The sequence below is a fragment of the Bos indicus x Bos taurus genome, chromosome 11 (genome assembly GCF_003369695.1).
Source record: "Bos indicus x Bos taurus breed Angus x Brahman F1 hybrid chromosome 11, Bos_hybrid_MaternalHap_v2.0, whole genome shotgun sequence".
Classification (NCBI taxonomy): Eukaryota; Metazoa; Chordata; class Mammalia; order Artiodactyla; family Bovidae; genus Bos; species Bos indicus x Bos taurus.
In genome coordinates, this window is record NC_040086.1 from 82,098,786 (window position 1) to 82,117,686 (window position 18,901).

Sequence of the window (18,901 nt, forward strand, 5' to 3'; positions counted from 1 at the left end):
ATGTTTGTTATATCTTGTTCTTCTGAGAAGTGCTAAAGAAATGAAGGTGTAATGATTTATTAATTTATTTCTTTTTGTATTTGATGAACAGTTCATGATTATGAAATATAAAAAAACTTGCAAGTGAATTTTATAACTTCTATACAATTCTCATAGCTTATCTGTGAGATAAGCAGAAAAGGAATTATTATCCTACTCCCAGGGAAAAATTTTGAGAAGCATTAGGGAAGAAATCAACCCTGAATATACATTGAAAGGACTGATGCTGGAGCTCCAATACTTGGGCCACCTGATTCGAAGAGCCTCATTGCAAGAGACCCTGATGCTGGGAAAGATTGAAGGCAAAATAAGAAGAGAGTGGCATAGGATGAGATAACTAGATAGCATCACTGACTCAATGGATATGAATCTGAGCAAACTCCAGGAAGTAGTGAAGGACAGGGAGGCCTGGCATGCTGCAGTGCATGGGGTTGGATAGCACTTAGTGACTGGACAACAGCAACAAATGAAGAAACATGTCCTGAAGTTGTTTTTAAAAATAATTGTTAAATGCATTATCACTTTAGTGTATATATAACTATTGTCAAGTGTTTTTATTATGGCTTAATACAGCTTAAATATGATTTCCCCAATTTTATTGTGGTATAATTGACGTATAGCACTGTATAATTTAAGGCATATAGCATGATGTAAAGTTTGACTTTATTTGAAATTAAAAATATGTTTGAGAGGGTACTTTTTTTTTTTTATTAAAAAAACTACTGCATTCTCCTTACTAGATCCAGCAGTACTTAGAGATACCAAATGATAGTCTTTTCATTGAGTGGGATCTTTCTTTCATTATTCATTTTCTTCCACACTTTAAATACCTTGACCAATCATTTCAGAACATGGGACCTTTAAGTAGATAACATCTTCTGAATGGTGAAATTACCATTCTGGAAATAGTCCCTATAATTCTTTTTGATCACACAATGTCTTTTCTTGTCAAGATTTCATTAATATGTAAATACTTGCCTGTAACAGCAGTGAATCTCTTTATCACATATATTTAATTAACATATAAATAACTCTGGGATGCACTTTTTCTAATTTCTAATATAGGCCATCCTGTTTAAATATTGTATTTATAATAAGTAAAAGTCTGTTAGAGTCACATTGAACGGGACATGTGTATTCCTGTTTGATTCATGTTGATTTTGATAGAAACCAACACAATTCTGTACAGCAGTTATCCTTCAAATAAAAAATAAATTTAAGAGTCACATTGATATTTTGTAGACAAAAGCAAATACATTATTTTAAAAATGTTTTGATCTCAGTATGTTCCACTGTTTAATCTTAAAAGTTTAGGTACTGTATGTAATAGCTATGGAAAAAATCCATGATCTGTATAAATGTTGGGATCACATGCATGGTATTGACACATACTTGTCGTGGAGGAGTGATGGTATGATACACTGGAAGGAGCAAAGGCTTTTAGTCAGAATATGGGTGTCTGTCCTGGTTCTGAACTTCTGAGCTGTGTTAACTGTTGGGAAGTCTCTTAACTTCTTTGAACTTGAGTTTTGTCAAGTGTGAAATGGGGAAATTGTAAAGGTATTGTAATGGTTCAGTAGCCTAAGAGATGTATTACCTAGCAGAGTTCTTGGCAAATAGCATTCCATGTACGGCAATGGTTGTGTTAATACAAATATGGCTGTAGCAGTAGCAACAGCAGTTTTTGGTACAGGTTGATGAGAAGAATATCATAATATATTTTATTTTCAAGTGCGTTAAGTAGGTTTGCAAAGGACTGATGAATAAGCAAAATATAAAACTGTAATAAGGACTATTCCTCTTTGATGATGCCAATGCTTTGGTTTTTCATCTGGGACAGCACCCCTTAACTGGTTTCGGGTACCTGAGATTTTGGACTGTTAATCAAAAAATTGACCATTGTTTCAAACAAAGTTTTTAATTTCACTTTTTATTCACTTTTTATTGACTTTATAGTTTTGATACACATCAAAAACTATATTATTGATATAGGAAAATGAACAAATCATAAATGGGCAATTTGAATTGTTATAAAATGAACACAATCAGGAAACAGACCTAACAAACCACTCTTGATGCTGTCTCCTTTTACCCTCTCCTGTTCACCTTACCCGTGAGAACCACCCTGACTTCTAACGGGATAGCTCAGTTTTGTCAATTAAACATGTGCAGTGGTTTATGAGGACTATTGTACCTAAACTCTGGAAAAGCATACTATTCTTCTCAACAGAGATCAGATTTCTGATGTTCTTTGAATTAAGTGCCTATCTTATTTTTTCTAATGCTGACTGTACAATGACATTTTGGATTTTTATATTTAAAATGTTTGTTACAGACAGAATATAACTTTGCCCTTTATCTGTCAGTCTCTGCTTTTTAATTGGCATGCTTAGACTATTTGCAGGCAGACCTCATTTTATTGCACTTTGCTTTATTGTGCTTCGCAGATACTGTGTCTTTTACAAATTGAAGATTTGGGCAACCCTGAATCAGGCAGGTTTATTGGTGCCATTTTTTCCAATAGAATTTGCTCACTTAGATGTTCACAATTTGGTAATTTCTGCAATACTTCACTGCTGCTGCTGCCAAGTCACTTCAGTCGTGTCCGACTCTGGGTGACTCCGTAGACAGCAGCCCACCAGGCTCCCCCCGTCCCTGGGATTCTCCAAGCAAGAACACTGGAGTGGGTTGCCATTTCCTTCTCCAATGCATGAAAGTGAAAAGTGAAAGTGAAGTTGCTCAGTCGTGTCCGACCCTCAGCGACCCCATGGACTGCAGCCTACCAGGCTCCTCTGTCCATGGGATTTTCCAGGCAAGAGTACTGGAGTGGGGTGCCATTGCCTTCTCTGCAATACTTCACACTCTTTCATTATTATATTTGTTATATGATCTGTGATCTTTGTTACTATTAAACATGACTTGCTGAAGGTTCTGATGATGGTTAGCATTTTTTTTTAGCTAGAAAGTATTTTAAGACTAAGGTATGTACATTATTTTTTAGATATTTCTATTGATAAGTTGATAGACTACACCATAGTGTAAACATTTATGTTTGTTGTTCAATCTCTCAGTCCTGTCTGACTCTTTGTGACCCCATGGACTGGAGCCTGCTCGGCTCCTCTGTCTATGAGATTTCCCAGGTAAGGATACTGGAGTGGGTTGCCATTTCCTTCTCCAGGGTATCTTTCTGACCCAGGGATTGAACCTACATCTCCTGCTTGGCAGGTGGATTCTTTACCATTTAGCCACCTGGGAAGTCCCAACTTTTATGTTTATGGGAAACCAAAACACTCACGTGGCTTGTTTTTTTTGTGTGTGATACTGCTTTATTGCCATGATCTAGAACCAAACCCATGACATCTCCAAGGTCTACATCTCCTTGGGTCTACTGTACTAAGGAAAGTCAGGTCTGTTATTTTTTCAAGTATTTTTCTTCTTCCTGCTCCTCCCATCCCCAGTATGCATCATCTTTTTTGGGACTCCACTTCCATTTAGGTTAACCACTTGATTTGTCTCACAGTTTTTTGTTTTTGGTTTTTATTTTCCAGTCTTTTTCTCCCCCATGTTTTGTTTTGGATAGTTCCTATTTACTAATTTTTTTAGTAAAAACGTTCACTAATTTTTTTAGTAAAAAAGTTTACTAATTTTTTTTTCATTGTCTCTTATTGATGATATTAGTGTGTTTTTCATCTTAGCTACTGAGGTTTTTATTCCTAGGTATTAGATTTGGGTCTTTTTAAATTTTCTCCCCTCTTACCATGTTATTGATATTTCTTAGAAATTGGTTATTCTCCTGATTATGGGCCATAATTTCTTGCTTTTTTTGCATACCTGCTATTTTTTTTACTGGATGCCAGAGATTTAGGTTTGTTCATCTTGCTGGTAGCGTTCTTATCTCAGTTGTTTTGGAACATGCTTTTTCTTCCCAAATTCTGTTGGTTTATTCAGTCACACTTCTGTGTTTCGCCATGTGCCTTACCATGTGTACTTTGAGGTTAGTTTCTCTGTGCAGTTGATCTAAATAGGTTTCTGAATTTGTAATGGAATAAATTCATCTCTAGGGGTTTTTAAATCTGAACATTATAGAATATGATCTAGCATTGCAGGTACAGAGGTATTTATTTGATATTGTTTTCTTCTTTGTGGATAATTTGGAGTCTTTTTATTCCAGGGTCAGGTCCCTGATCACATTCTATACTTCCTGTCTTTTTGTGAATGAGTATTTATTATGTACTTAAGAATCTATATAAAGCATGACTCATTTCATTCAAATGCTCCAATGTTTTGCTTTCTTTGTCTTCCTGCTGTCTCTAGTTTAACTTTGAACCTCATCAGCAATAGCGATGTGTTAGAATAACTTGCACAGCAGACACCTATACCATCGTCTTCCCAGTCACAGCCTGTTAAGTTGACACCAGAGCCTGGCTGTCTTCATTTCCGGTATTTTCACTTCTTCAGTTATGATTATTGTCAGTCTGCAGTGTAATTTGGCCTCTACTTAGAAGATTCATGGTGAAAAGGCTGTAAATAGACTTGCACAGCAGCATCTCAGAGCAAACAGTCTTATGCGTCTTTGTTTATGGAAAGTTTAGGACAGCCCACATCTCTGCTTATTTATGGTCCTGCTTTCAGGCCAAGAGCCACCTGCAGTGTACGGTATTGTGATGTTGCTCGTGGCATGGGTATAAGATAGGGAGTGGTATGGTCCATTTTAGAAACCAGAAATGTGTGAATAAACCTCAGGTACTTTACCAAAGTTTTCAGCTACAGTCAAAGCTTATTAATTGTGAGATTTAAATACCCCTGTGGTTTTAGGGTAGGATTGTTTTTTCATTTATTTATTCAGATTTATCCATCCATCCGTCAGTCTGTCCATCATCCATCCATCCATTAAATATTTAGTGAGGTTTAAGTGCATGCCAAGTGTTGAACAAAGGATATGAAAATCACCAAAGCTTTGAAGGAGCTTACAATTTAGTAAAGGAGCAGAACATAAATAAAAAGTTGTAATTGAGTGCATTGACAGTGGGAACAGAAGTACATGCAGTGTTTAGTAATATGGAGGAGAGTCTGGTAAGCTGCTTGGTATGGGAACATCAGAGAAGGTTTTAGTTTTTTTTTTTTTTTTCTTTTAATGAATAGTATGTTGACTGACACAGTTAAAGAGAACATTATAAATAGGCATGCCACGAATCATACTACTTTTCTATCCATTTAGATGAGCTTTAAATGCTGTATTATTTTTACATAACTTATATCCACATTTTTTCTTCCTACTTCCATTATACAGCTTGGTTCTGAAATATACATTTTTCTTTCTTAGAAGAGTTTTTCAAGATTTAGAATCACACAATGCTTCCTTTCTTAAAGAAGTTTTCTAATTACCTGATGGAATCATTTTGCTGTGATCCTTCTGTAAGTTTGGGACTGAGGGTGGAAAGTGCTCCTACTCTGAAAGACATGTATGCAGATAATTATAGGAGCAGTGAGGTCAGTGCTCAAAGAGTTAGGTATGCATTCTTAGTTATAGAGCCTTCCTCTTCAATTGACTTTTATATTTTTCATTAATTATTTATTTATATCTTGACTAAATCTTACATTTCTAATTCTTAAACTTTTTTTGGTATTTGTTTCTGAGAGCTCTGCTTTTAGAATTAAAGAGTATCAGTGACTCTGTTTCTGCTGATCATTGAATCATTTATTTGTTCATTCAATCAGTGATGAATATTAAGCTTATAGAGTTTACTTTTCTGCAAATTTATGATCACAGTACACATTGTATATTTGAAGATTAAATGAAATAATGCATTTATATAAATTTAGTTAAAATGATTATATATACTTGCTATGCATGTAATATTGCTGGGAGTTGTGGTAGATGCAAAGGAGTATTTACAAGAAAAGAATATTTACTTCTAGTGGGGATACAAAATTTTTTTATTTTGTTATGACCAACCTAGACAGCATATTAAAAAGCAGAGACATTACTTTGCCAACAAAGGTCTGTCTAGTCAAGGCTATGGTTTTTCCAGTAGTCATGTATGGATGTGAGAGTTGGACTATAAAGAAAGCTGAGTGTAGAAGAATTGATGCTTTTGAACTGTGGTGTTGGAGAAGACTCTTGAGAGTCCCTTGGACTGCAAGGAGGTCCAACCAGTACATCCTAAAGGTGAACAGTCATGGATGTTCATTGGAAGGACTAATGTTGAAGCTGAAACTCCAATACTTTGGCCATCTGATGCGAAGAGCTGACTCATTTGAAAAGACCCTGATGCTGGGAAAGATTGAGGGCAGGAAGAGAAGGGGACGACAGAGGATGAGATAGTTGGATGGCATCACTGACTCAATGGACATGGGTTTGGGTAAACTCCGGGAGTTGGTGATGGACAGGGAGGCCTGGCGTGCTATGGTTCACGGAGTCGCAGAGAGTCATACACGACTGAGCGACTGAACTGAAAATATGTATTAAGGAAATTAAAGAACTCTATGGAAACATAAGACAAATGTACCATCTTATGTATATTATCATAAGTTTAAATAGGAGTAAATGCCAGGGGAATTGTTCAGTTATTAGTAGTGAGAATCGAGAACAGGAAGAAAGCAACCTAGAGTGGAATGGTCATAGAAACATCTGAGAAAAGCTGGAATTTAAGCTCGAAGAGGTGGGGTTCAGGTAGGTAGGACATCATAGTAGAGCAGAGACTCTGGAACCAGACTTGCCTGGATTCAAATCCCAGCTGCAGCGTTTTAGTTCTGTGATTTTATGAGTTAGGATGCTGTCTGTCTTTCAAGACTGCTGACTTTGTGTGTGTGTTTGTATGATAATATATAATTTTATAGTTGTTCTTACAAACTGTAAGCATTTTCTAAGTGTCAGTTATAGGCCAGATAAGGTTGGATAACTTTATAGATAGTGTGTGAAATGTCCGTTCAGTGCGTGTCTATAAGCAGGAATATGCAGATATTTTTTTGAAGGGCAGCGACAAGGAAATCAGTCTTGCTATGGCTTAGGATCTGCATGAGCATAATTTGTGCTGTTTTATTTAGTGATAGGGATAAAAAGCAGATAAAAATTTCTTTTCCTAATTTTTTGTTCAATCTCTGTTACCACCACAACCTGATAAAGGATCAGGGTTTATAATGTATATTGATACACTTCATGAATATTTTGGTATTTCATTAGTTTTGTAGTTGCTAAGTCCAGATGTCATACACTTTATCTTTGTTGTGCATTTTATTGTCTTGCTATCTGGAAGTAATGTGAAATAAAGGCCTTACACTTATTCTCTGTACTGGTTCTGGTCGGTCTAAGTAACGCAGAACACAGAATGAAATCGATTGGGTTTCTCTCCTATTACCTCCCTTTTGATAGTCGAGGGCATGTAGTTTTGGGCCTCTCCAGTGTGAGGATAGTCCTCATCAATTCTTACTTGACATACACTTTCGATCTTTCAGTGTCATCGCCCTTTCTTCCCTAGTTGACTTTCCGGGTAGCAAGGAAAGGTAGTCTTCCTTTTTCTGAGTACCTTCAGTTGTCTTTTCTTCAGAATTAGTCATTTGTTCAAGGGGCAGGTGGGAGTGTTGGTGGTGTAGAGGGGAATTTTCATATCATTAATGTCTCTATTCATCCTTCACCCCTTGTTTGGTTGGCATTAAGTACCTATGTGAGTATCATCCTTTCTCAGTTACTTATAATTAGCTTTTCTGGGAATTTCTTCAGTGATTCTCCATTGGAGTTTGTGGCTTTCCATTAAACTTTAACTATTTAATGACTAGTTCTCCTTAGAAATAATCAAATCATTCTCTGTTCATGGTTAAATATTTATTTTCAAACGATTGCAGTCTTTTGGGAGAGAAATAATGCCTTGTGGCACCTGTTGTTTAGTCGCTAAGTCGTGTCTGACTCTTTGTGACCCTATGAACTGTATCCCACCAGGCTCCTCTGTCCATGGGATTTTCCAGGCAAGAATACTGGAGTGGGTTGCCATTGCCTTCTCCAGTGGATCTTTTAACGCAGGCACTGAACCTGTGTCTCCTGCTTGGCATATGGATTCTTTACCACCAAGCCCCTGGGAAGCCTGTGGTGTTTACTACTACCTTTTAAATCAGCTCCTCAGATTTTTTTGTCACTATTTATTGCAGTGGCCAGGTGCCCACCCAGTGTGATGTCAGCAGAGTTTATTGCCATTGTTAGGCATTTGTAAATACAATCATTCATATGATCATTAATGTGGTGTTTCTATTTATCATATAGTAGATCCTGAAATGGTAACAAGTCACATATATCCTGTATTTCACTACCCATGAAAAACCTTGGTGGTGTTGATAATACTGCTGCTTTTTATGGCGAATGAGTGCTTATTATATATGAAGTACTGTTCAAAAGGCTTTCTGTGTTCTAATTTGATCCTTCGCAAATTCAGATTCTTATTGTCCCTATTTGACTAATGAGGAATCTTGAAGTACATGCAGATTGAGTAACTTGATCAAGATGACATGGCTCTGCAGGGTGGTATCACAGTTCTAACGGAGATTAGACTTCTCAGAGCATGCTCTACCTTTTAGATTAGAATTCAAGAAAACATGGCTCTAGTCTCATCTTTGTTTTGGGCATTAATGAATGCTACAATATTTACTAAATAGATGAGGCGTCTGGGTCCCAGGGATTTAGTGGTGAAGGAGAATTCAAGTCCTAGTGTGGTGGGTTTTTTTTTTTTCCTCTTGTTTATCTTTGACACATTGCTATCACCTGAGAATACTGTTAAGTTTCAGGATATCTTATTAGCCTAGTCTCTGTTTCATAAGCCAGTTACTAATGAATAAATATAACTTAACATCTTTAAATCAGTGCCTGAAAGGTGGCAATTAGTTGCAATATACTGTTTAGCTTTTTGTTTCCAAAGCATAGAACGTGAATAAAAAAACTTTTTGAAAGTTTATTCATGATAAAATTTCTTTGAAATAAAACATTTATATTTAGTGTGAGAAATAATTGGTGAGAGAATAGTTGACCATAATAGAACTTGTTACAGTCATTCCTTTCCTGCTGACAGATACATGTTACCTTCAGATGAAACCAGCAAAGTTTATTGTTTGGAAGAAAAAAATGAGCAGGGCTCTAACATAAAGAATCCTGAAATTAAGCAGAAGCAGTCATTATTTTGTAAAGGGGTAATTAAAGTGGCAACAAAGGTCCATCTAGTCAAGGCTATGGTTTTTCCAGTAGTCATATATGGATATGACAGTTGGACTATAAAGAAAGCTGAGCATCAAAGAATTGATGCTTTTGAATTGTGGTGTTGGAGAAGGCTCTTGAGAGTCCCTTGGACTACAAGGAGATCCAACCAGTCCATCCTAAAGGAGATCAGTTCTGGGTGTTCATTGGAAGGGCTGATGTTGAAGCTGGAACTCCAGTACTTTGGCCACTTGATGCGAAGAGCTGACTCATTTGAAAAGACCCTGATGCTGGGAAAGACTGAGGGCAGGAGGAGAAGGGGACGACAGGATGAGATGGTTGGATGGCATCACCGACTCAATGGACTTGAGTTCGGGTAAACTCCGGGAGTTGGTGATGGACAGGGAGGCCTGGCATGCTGCAGTCCATGGGGTCACAAAGAGTAGGACATGACTGAGCGACTGAACTGAACTGAATTTAAGTTTATCATGTACTTCATTTTTTTTTTAATTGGGGATGATGCATTTATATTTACAGTCTTCCCTAGCAAAGTGGAAACAATAGAAGAAAAAGATGAAATAAAATGTATGTAAATGTTGTTTTGTGGTTATAGAACTGAGATTCAAATCAGTTTTGCACCTAACAAAGCTTTGTACAGCTTTCTGGAAGGAATAGCTCTGTTTTCTAGTTTTTTTTTTTTTTTTTTTTTTAAACCATGTTTTCACCTAATCCACTTAGTGATCAGTTTACAGGGCTAATATTTTTGTTTTAAACAGAATTAATAAAAAGTTTTTCTCTAAATTTTATTAAGCATTCTGTTTTCTTTGTGAAAGAATAAGCTAAAAGTTGGGCATTTTAAAGATGCTAATGATAGAACTGATCAATCATTTAGAACTGTAAAGAATGGTCAGGTTTAGGGAAATACATATTCTGAAATCTTCCCCCCCCCATAAGTATAACATGACATGTTAAATTCTCTGATTGTAGATGTATACAATCACCAGTATAGATTTTGCCCTTTCATGAGGATAATAATCTGTATCAAGAAAGTATTCTTGCTCTCAGATCACAGAACCCATGTAAATATACCTCCTCGATGTATGTGTAATCTTTTTTATTGCTCTATTCCAATTTTGAATTTTTGTGATGCTCATGAGATCACTCTAAAAAACAGTCTTTGTGGTGTCAGTTAATTCATTTGCCATATTATTTTATAGTCTGCTAAATGTCAGGCATCATTTTAGGCTTGAGGATGTGGCAATAGACAAAACAAGGAAAAATGCTGCCTTTTAGGAATTTATATTCTGACTGGGGAAAAACCCTATGTCTTTCTTAAATGTTATTTGATTTACGATAAAGAACTTAACAGTGTTTTTACAGCAAGCATCTTAAACTCCTAAAATTAGTCCAAAAATAATTTGCTTTGTATAAGCATCCTGGAACAAAATCAAAGCACAGAAAGGTTTCTGTTTTTATATAACTGTTGAGGATCAAGCCTAAGATGAAGCCATATTTGGTAGGAGTTAGTTTCTGAAGATGAAGCCATATTTGGTAGGAGTTAGTTTCTGATCCTACTGGTAATGAGATTGGTTTTGTATCTCAGTTTAAATGTGTCCTTTAAATATGCATATAGAAGGTCCTACTGGGGTGTCTGAACTAAAATACGAGAAGGTTCATGTTGCCCTCTGCTCGCACACAGTCTGACTGGTGCCTCTGTCTAACTTGGTGGCCATCTACTAGCTGGGAGGGTAAGCTTTGGATTCTGTCAGGTTGTGTTTAAATCTGTGGCTTTGTCATTTATTGAATTTATGAGGAGAAACAAGTAGCTTGGGCCTCAGGTTTCTCATTATAGTATCAGGAGGATAATACCACTGCAGTGCTGCTGCTGCTGCTGCTGCTGCTGCTAAGTCACTTCAGTCTTACTCTGTGCAACCCCATAGACGGCAGCCCACCAGGCTCCCCTGTCCCTGGGATTCTTCAGGCAAGAACACTGGAGTGGGTTGCCATTTCCTTCTCCAATGCATGCAAGTGAAAAGTGAAAGTGAAGTCGCTCAGTCGTCTCCGACTCTTAGCGACCCCACGGACTGCAGCCCACCAGGCTCCCCTGTCCCTGGGATTCTTCAGGCAAGAACACTGGAGTGGGTTGCCATTTCCTTCTCCAATGCATGCAAGTGAAAAGTGAAAGTGAAGTCACTCAGTCGTCTCCGACTCTTAGCGACCCCACGGACTGCAGCCCACCAGGCTCCTCCATCCATGGGATTTTCCAGGCAGGAGTACTGGAGTGGGGTGCCATTGCCTAGGTAGGACCAACTTAGGTATTGCATATTAAAAGCAATTTATCGTGTCTGGTCCATAGTGAGAAATCAATAAATATTAAAGGTTATGCTATTGCTGGCCATTCCTAATATATTATTGTTAGTATTCTTACCATTATATCAGTGGTGATCACATTTAGAAACACGTAGAAACATGTAGTTGTGCTGTGCCCTGAAAATGGAGCAAAAATGCTTCATCAATCTAAGGCTCTTTAGGCCTGCTTTTTGGAGTGAGTCTCAGAGCAGAACCTGTCTTTAATGTGTGATTTGATAAAAATAGGCATGTTTTCTTACCCATTTCAGTTTATTGAAGGTTGACAAAGTCTTAAAATTTTCTAGTCTTTTTACCAAACATTTGCCAAATAAATGTTACTTTGCTCAGAGCCCCACACCATTACTGATCATTTTAGTAGTAATCCTTATATGTAGTATGTATTTTATAGAGAAAATGCAAATCTCAACTTATGATAAATTTTTCTCAGTCTTTTGAAAAACATTTTGTGTAGCTTATGGAACCATGTCTGCTGTAATTAGAAAAGGCGGTAATAGTTTGCTGAATTAATTTTTTCCTTGTTCCTCAATTCATTGCTACAATTTATTCTTATCTTGGAAGAGTGAGCATTATTATCATTGTTGTATCCAGATGTTTTCTTTTCTACCTATTCAGTGATCTGTGATAAAGTATTAGTTACTGATGTGGAAGGAAATAAAATAGTTTTTTACTTGGTGACAAATGAAATACTGTGATTTTGGTATCTATTGTAATTAATCGTCTATATGACTGAAATTTAAAACCATGAAGTCTCATGCCTTCAGAAATGTATTTTTGGTTTGCTAAGACATTGCATGCTAGCTAAAAAGTGGGTAAAATTCTGTTTTAAAAATAATATAATAAATTTCTTATGTATATCTAACAGGGAACTTTAACTTCAGAAAATTTGCAACAATAATAATAACTTCAGCAGTCGTGTCTGACTCTTTGTGACCCATGGAGTGTACAGTTTACGGAATTTTCCAGGCCAGAATACTAGAGTGGGTAGCATATCCCTTCCCCAGGGGATCTTCCCAACCCAGCGATTGAACCTGGGTCTTCTGCACTGCAGGCAGACTCTTTACCATTTGAGCCACCAGGGAAGCCCATAGATGCTGCTGCTGCTGCTACTGCTAAGTCGCTTTAGTCATGTCTGACTCTGTGCGACCCCATAGACGGCAGCCCACCAGGCTCCCCTGTCCCTGGGATTCTCCAGGCAAGAACAGTGGAGTGGGTGCTATAGACAGATAAATCAACGCTGCTGATTTCCAGGGCTTCACAGCTTCTCTGTTCCTTGTAACCCCCCAGCAGTTTCCTGCTGCTATCTACATAAAGACTACCTACCTTTTCCCCAAATGCTTATGAAGTATTTTTTGTGTAAGACCTGTTCCATAGCTTAGGAAGATAAGAAACTGCAAAACATAACCTCATACTATACAAAAGTGCAGTCCTTTCTCTGAGGCTATGATAAATTTTAGGAAAGTACTACCATTGATACTCAAATATGAGATAAGATGTTTTATTGAACTATAAAAGCAAGGTGATTGAAATTTGTTTTTAGAATTTTTGTCTTCATTCTTAGTTCAGGATGTTTGTGTTGTTTTCATAGATTTACGGACTATTAGAGCTAAAAGTTACTTTAGTGGTTGGAAGTGCTTCACTTTAGAAAGTCATGTGCCAAGTACTGTACAGCTGGTTAAAAGACCGGTGGGTTTATGCTTTCCTTGTCTCTTCCTTCATAGTTTGCTCTGCTGTCTTACATTGCTTCATTCTTCCTTTTTAATTTATTCTTAACGCCGTGCAATCAGGACTTATCTTTGCCTCTTACATTTTCCTTCTATCATTTATTGGTGATATTTTTAACTTGCAGAATTATTTCTTCACTCTGATTATTAGCTGTGTCCTCTCAGCCTGGTCCCTGGTTGCTCAGCTGGTAAAGAATCTGCCCGCAATGGGGGAGACCTGGGTTCAATCCCTGGGTTGGGAAGATCCCCTGGAGAAGGGAAAGGCTACTCACTCAGTATTCTGGCCTGGAGAATTTCATGGACTGTATAGTCCACGGGGTTGCAAAGAGTCAGACATGACTGAGTGACTTTCACTTCACTTCTGGCTGTTAGGCTGTCCAGTATAGGCACCACCAGCCACATGTAGCTATTTAAATTTTAAATAAAATTAATTAAAAAGTATTAAAAGTTTCTTGGTATCAGTGTCACATTTCAAATGATTGATATGAATATATGTAGCTTAGCAGTTACTGTATTGGATAACCCAGTTAGAGAACAGTTCTGTGATCACAGGAAGTCAGGCTGTACAGTTTTTGAGAGCAGGGGACCATTTATGTTAGCATTAAAAATATAAAATATGGAGTTTTGATAAATATTTTAGAATGTTTGAGTGAACTCAGCCATACCACCTTTAGTTTCTCGTTAACTTTTTTGTTTTGAATTTTCCTTTTCTTTTTGAACCATTTTACTATCAAAGAGAAATCAGCAGTTTGGATTTTTTATTTGCCTATTGTATATGATATGTGTCATATACTACTTAAGATACCATAAAAAGAAATCTTGGAGTTTAAGGTTACAGGATTGATTACTTTTGTATTATGTTCCTTATGTTTCCAGTCATTGAGGTAATGTGTCTTTTAAATGTATGTGCTTTTTTTTGAAATGTTAAGTTATGACGGTGATTCCTTGGTGATCGTTCCTTGGCACGAACATAAGCACCGAGATGAAGACTGGTGTGAGGAGCTGGAGTGCAGGTAAGAACGAGCCAGGGGGAGAGCGCTTCATGTCCTTGTAGGATGGATGAATAGCAGGCCCAGTGCAGGTGGTGTGCGGTGGGTGGTTTACTGGATGGTGGTCCCTGCTTGAGAGTTTGAGGGACATTTTTTAACAGCTTGACTGTACTCAAGGTATGTTAAAAAATTTAATGAAAAAATATTGAATGGCTACCAAGGAGTTATTCTACAAGTGGTCCTTATGTAACAGCTCTTCTCATTCTGAGGTATTCCTTTTCGGTCTTTGACATATACAGGTATGATTTTCATAGCTGTTATTGTGGTATGTGTGCAGTTTTGTTCTTGATTCAGTTTTGATTTTCACTTTTATAAGACTTTACCGTGGAAAGCCTCAGAACATTGAGGCATCAAGTTCTGTAGAAGTGGGTGGGTGATGAGGTGTGGGGCTGAAAGCCCGTACAAGGGGCATTTGAATCCCTTTATTGCCTTACTCTTCAAAGTCAGATAAATGCTCATTGCTCATTTTTACATTTGATATGAGTCATCTTATATTTTTACATTTTTTTAAGCTATGTGTATGAACTGTCTGATAAATGATAAATAAAAGCCCTAAGCAGTAGTGTGATCATTGCAAGTGAAATTTGGGACTTTCTTCATGTTAGCACTCCCCCTTCATTCTGTATCTTTCGCTGTTGATATCTAAGTGCATAGCATATCTAACTCCTAGTTAACCTTTTTCACTCTGATGAGTTTGGTTATAATAGCAATCGAATGCCCTGTGTTTTTGCTGTTACATGCTTTAAATTTTTTTTTTTTATTAAAGTTCTGTGTAGTTGCAAATAGATTAAAAGTTTAAGATTTTCTGCAAATTTTGTTAAAAAAACAACAACCATACTCCTTTGTTCCCCTTTTTTTGTATCCTGCTCTCCTGAAGCAACTACTTTGAATTCTTTTAAAGGAATGTTCTATTATTTACTCCAGTCTCTGAATAACAGAATTGTATAGCTACTTGGAAAACTCAGCAGTGGCCACAGGACTGGAAAAGGTCAGTTTTCATTCCAGTCCCAAAGAAAGGCAATGCCAAAGAATGCTCAAACTACCACACAATTGCACTCGTCTCACACGCTAGTAAAGTAATGCTTAAAATTCTCCAAGCCAGGCTTCAGCAATATGTGAACCGTGAACTTCCTGATGTTCAAGCTGGTTTTAGAAAAGGCAGAGGAACCAGAGACCAAATTGCCAATATCCGCTGGATCATGGAAAGAGCAAGAGAGTTCCAGAAAAACATCTACTTCTGCTTTATTGACTATGCCAAAGCCTTTGACTGTGTGGATCACAGTAAACTGTGGAAAATTCTGAAAGAGATGGGAATCCCAAACCACCTGATCTGCCTCTTGAGAAATTTGTATGCAGGTCAGGAAGCAACAGTTAGAACTGGCCATGGAACAACAGACTGCTTCCAAATAGGAAAAGGAGTATGTCAAGGCTGTATATTGTCACCCTGCTTATTTAACTTATATGCACAGTACATCATGAGAAATGCTAGACTGGAAGAAACACAAGCTGGAATCAAGATTACTGGGAGAAATATCAATCACCTCAGATACGCAGATGACACCACCCTTATGGCAGAGAGTGAAGAGGAACTAAAAAAAGCCTCTTGATGAAGGTGAAAGTGGAGAGTGAAAAAGTTGGCTTAAAGCTCAACATTCAGAAAACGAAGATCATGGCATCCGGTCCCATCACTTCATGGGAAATAGATGGGGTAACAGTGGAAACAGGTCAGACTTTATTTTTCTGGGCTCCAAAATCACTGCAGATGGTGACTGCAGCCATGAAATTAAAAGACGCTTACTCCTTGGAAGGAAAGTTATGACCAACCTAGATAGCATATTCAAAAGCAGAGACATTACTTTGCCAACAAAGGTCCGTCTAGTCAAGGCTATGGTTTTTCCTGTGGTCATGTATGAATGTGAGAGTTGGACTGTGAAGAAGGCTGAGCGCCCAAGAATTGATGCTTTTGAACTGTGGTGTTGGAGAAGACTCTTGAGAGTCCCTTGGACTGCAAGGAGATCCAACCAGTCCATTCTGAAGGAGATCAGCCCTGGGATTTCTTTGGAAGGAATGATGCTAAAGCTGAAACTCCAGTACTTTGGCCACCTCATGCGAAGAGTTGACTCATTGGAAAAGACTCTGATGCTGGGAGGGATTGGGGGCAGGAGGAGAAGGGGACGCCAGAGGATGAGATGGCTGGATGGCATCACTGACTCGACGGACGTGAGTCTGGGTGAACTACGGGAGTTGGTGAAGGACAGGGAGGCCTGGCGTGCTGCGATTCATGGGGTCGCAAAGAGTCAGACACGACTGAGCAACTGAACTGAACTGATAGCTACTTTTTGATGTTTTTAGTCATGGCCATTATCTGTGGACTTGCTTCAGTGGAAGATAGTGGTTTCGTTTCTTTTGCTCCATATACTCCTTTCCTTTTTGAGCATTTACGTGACCCTCCCCTCCCCTTTAGTCTTTTACCATCATTTCAGTGTAATTTCAGCTTAATGCATGGTGTATATCAGCCATATTTAACTAGAAATCCACAGTTGGCATGGGTAATGAGAGATTGAAAACAGAGATAAGTTGAAAAAGGTGGGAGATTGATGGTAGATACAGTAGAAGGAAAGGTGTGTGGTCTTCACTTTAAGACGGTGCTTTTTGAGGAGAGCCCTGTTCCAGTCACGTGATGCTTCCCAATTCTCCTTAGCCTGTGCCTTTTTATGATTCTGAGAAAGAGATAAGAAGGAATAAGGGCATTTCTTCTCAGACAACAGTAAGCTAAATTGTAAGCTAAACTTGCTGTGCTGGGAGTCTTAACAACTGTAAAAATGAAAAGCTAGGAAAAGGCTGACAAAAGAGAAGATGTTTTTGAAGCTGATACAGATTTGCAGGACATTTCTTTTTTAATTCATCTATTTTATTGCCTTTCCCCTACCTCCTAACCATTTCTCCCACCTTGCATCTTCCACCTCTGGTGATTACGTCTGGTGATTCTCTGTATCTGCAAGTGAGGTTATGGGATACCTTGTGGCTTTTTCATTTACAGTTGCTCCTTGAACAACAAAGGGGTTAGTGGGGCCTGACACTCTGTGAAGTCAGAGGTTTGCCTATGACTTATAATCCATCTTCCCTCCATACCCGAGGTTCCCATCTATGGATTTGGCCACCCATGGGTGGCGTAGTACTGTAGTATTTACTGTTGGAAAAAAAACCTGAATGTAAGTGGACCCACACCGTTCAAACTCATGTCGCTCAAGGATCTACTGTAATTCTGTCCTCTGCTTGATTTAAGAATACTGAAGGAAGAAAAACATGCCGTTTCTGTATTCATGAAGTGTATCATCTAGCAGGAAAGATGCTGCTGCAATAAATTACTAATGTGATGAGTGTTATGAAAGTGAAGTACAAGGGCCACTGGGAGACCTAAACTTGGTGGAGGTCAAGGAGAGTTTTCCACAGGAAGTGATGTGAAATCTGAGATTCAAAGGATCGATAAGATTTAGCTCAGTGGACCGGTGAGTTTGGCTTATGAGTGAAGGGAGTGTTTTAAGAGAGGGAAGAACATTTGGGAGGCTCAAGGCAAGGGCCCCTTTAAGGACTGAAAATAAGACCTGTATTGTTGAAGTGTACAGGACAGAAGTGACACTGGCACCAAGATGAGGCTAGAATATTTTAAGGCAGGTGACAGGCTACAAATAGTCATGAGGACGATAGAATCATGTTTCTGTTTTAACAAAGATAACTATTTCCTCGAGATAGCGTGAATTCAGTTTTGACCTTGTTGCATTTGAAATGCCTAAGAGCAAATAGAAGGGCAGTTTTGGTGCTTTCAAGTGAAGTCTGGGTTAGGGGTGAAAATATGTTGGTGAATTTATATTGTAGAGTCTACCAGGAGACCTAGAGACAATATAGTGAGAAGACAGGAGAGCCGGAGAATTTGGAAGAGGTAGTATTTAACAGTCGGCTCTGGGAGGAGAGTCTAGCAAAGATGACTGTGAAAAGGAGCAGCCAGAAAGATGGGACGTGCATGACTTGACAGTATGGCGTAACGGCATGGCATGCTGGAATGGAAGACAAGCATGTTTCTAGGAGGAGAAAATGTTCAAATTCACAGTGCTGAGAGGGCAGTAAGTTAAGGACCGAAAACAAAATATCAAAGGAACTCTTAAGTTGCTTGTGGATATTTTTCCTCTGAAATGGGAAGATTTCAGGAGATTGGGTGTGACTTTTATGCTTCAGAGATGAGGAGAAATCACAGGTCAGATGTTAACGCAAGTTGCGAAACTAGTTAAACGACTACCCAGTTTTAACTACAGTAGGTTGTCTGAGGCATGTGGATAAAACACCCAAATATTTGTGAGCTTTGGGTATGGTGAGATACTAGAACAGCTAATAATTCCAATGAAAAGAATACCTAAGTAAATAAAAGTTAAACACCTGCTCTGTGCCAGACAATATTCTCTGCATATTTTATTTATATTAATTTGAAAATTCTTGCATAGTGTTATTCCCCATTTTTGATATGAATAAAATGAATCTTAGACTAGTTTTAA

The 18,901-nt window shown here is 38.0% G+C and overlaps 1 protein-coding gene across 2 annotated transcripts in view; it reads left to right on the top strand.

Annotated features, from left to right (window-relative positions):
* NBAS (neuroblastoma amplified sequence) overlaps positions 1 to 18,901 on the top strand; it is a 330,907-nt gene that overhangs the window by 109,710 nt on the left and 202,296 nt on the right. For both annotated transcript variants that reach the window (XM_027556036.1, XM_027556037.1), the window contains one exon: positions 14,235 to 14,318. In XM_027556036.1, coding sequence (XP_027411837.1) covers positions 14,235 to 14,318 — 84 coding nt within the window. The remainder of the gene's footprint in view (positions 1 to 14,234; positions 14,319 to 18,901) is intronic.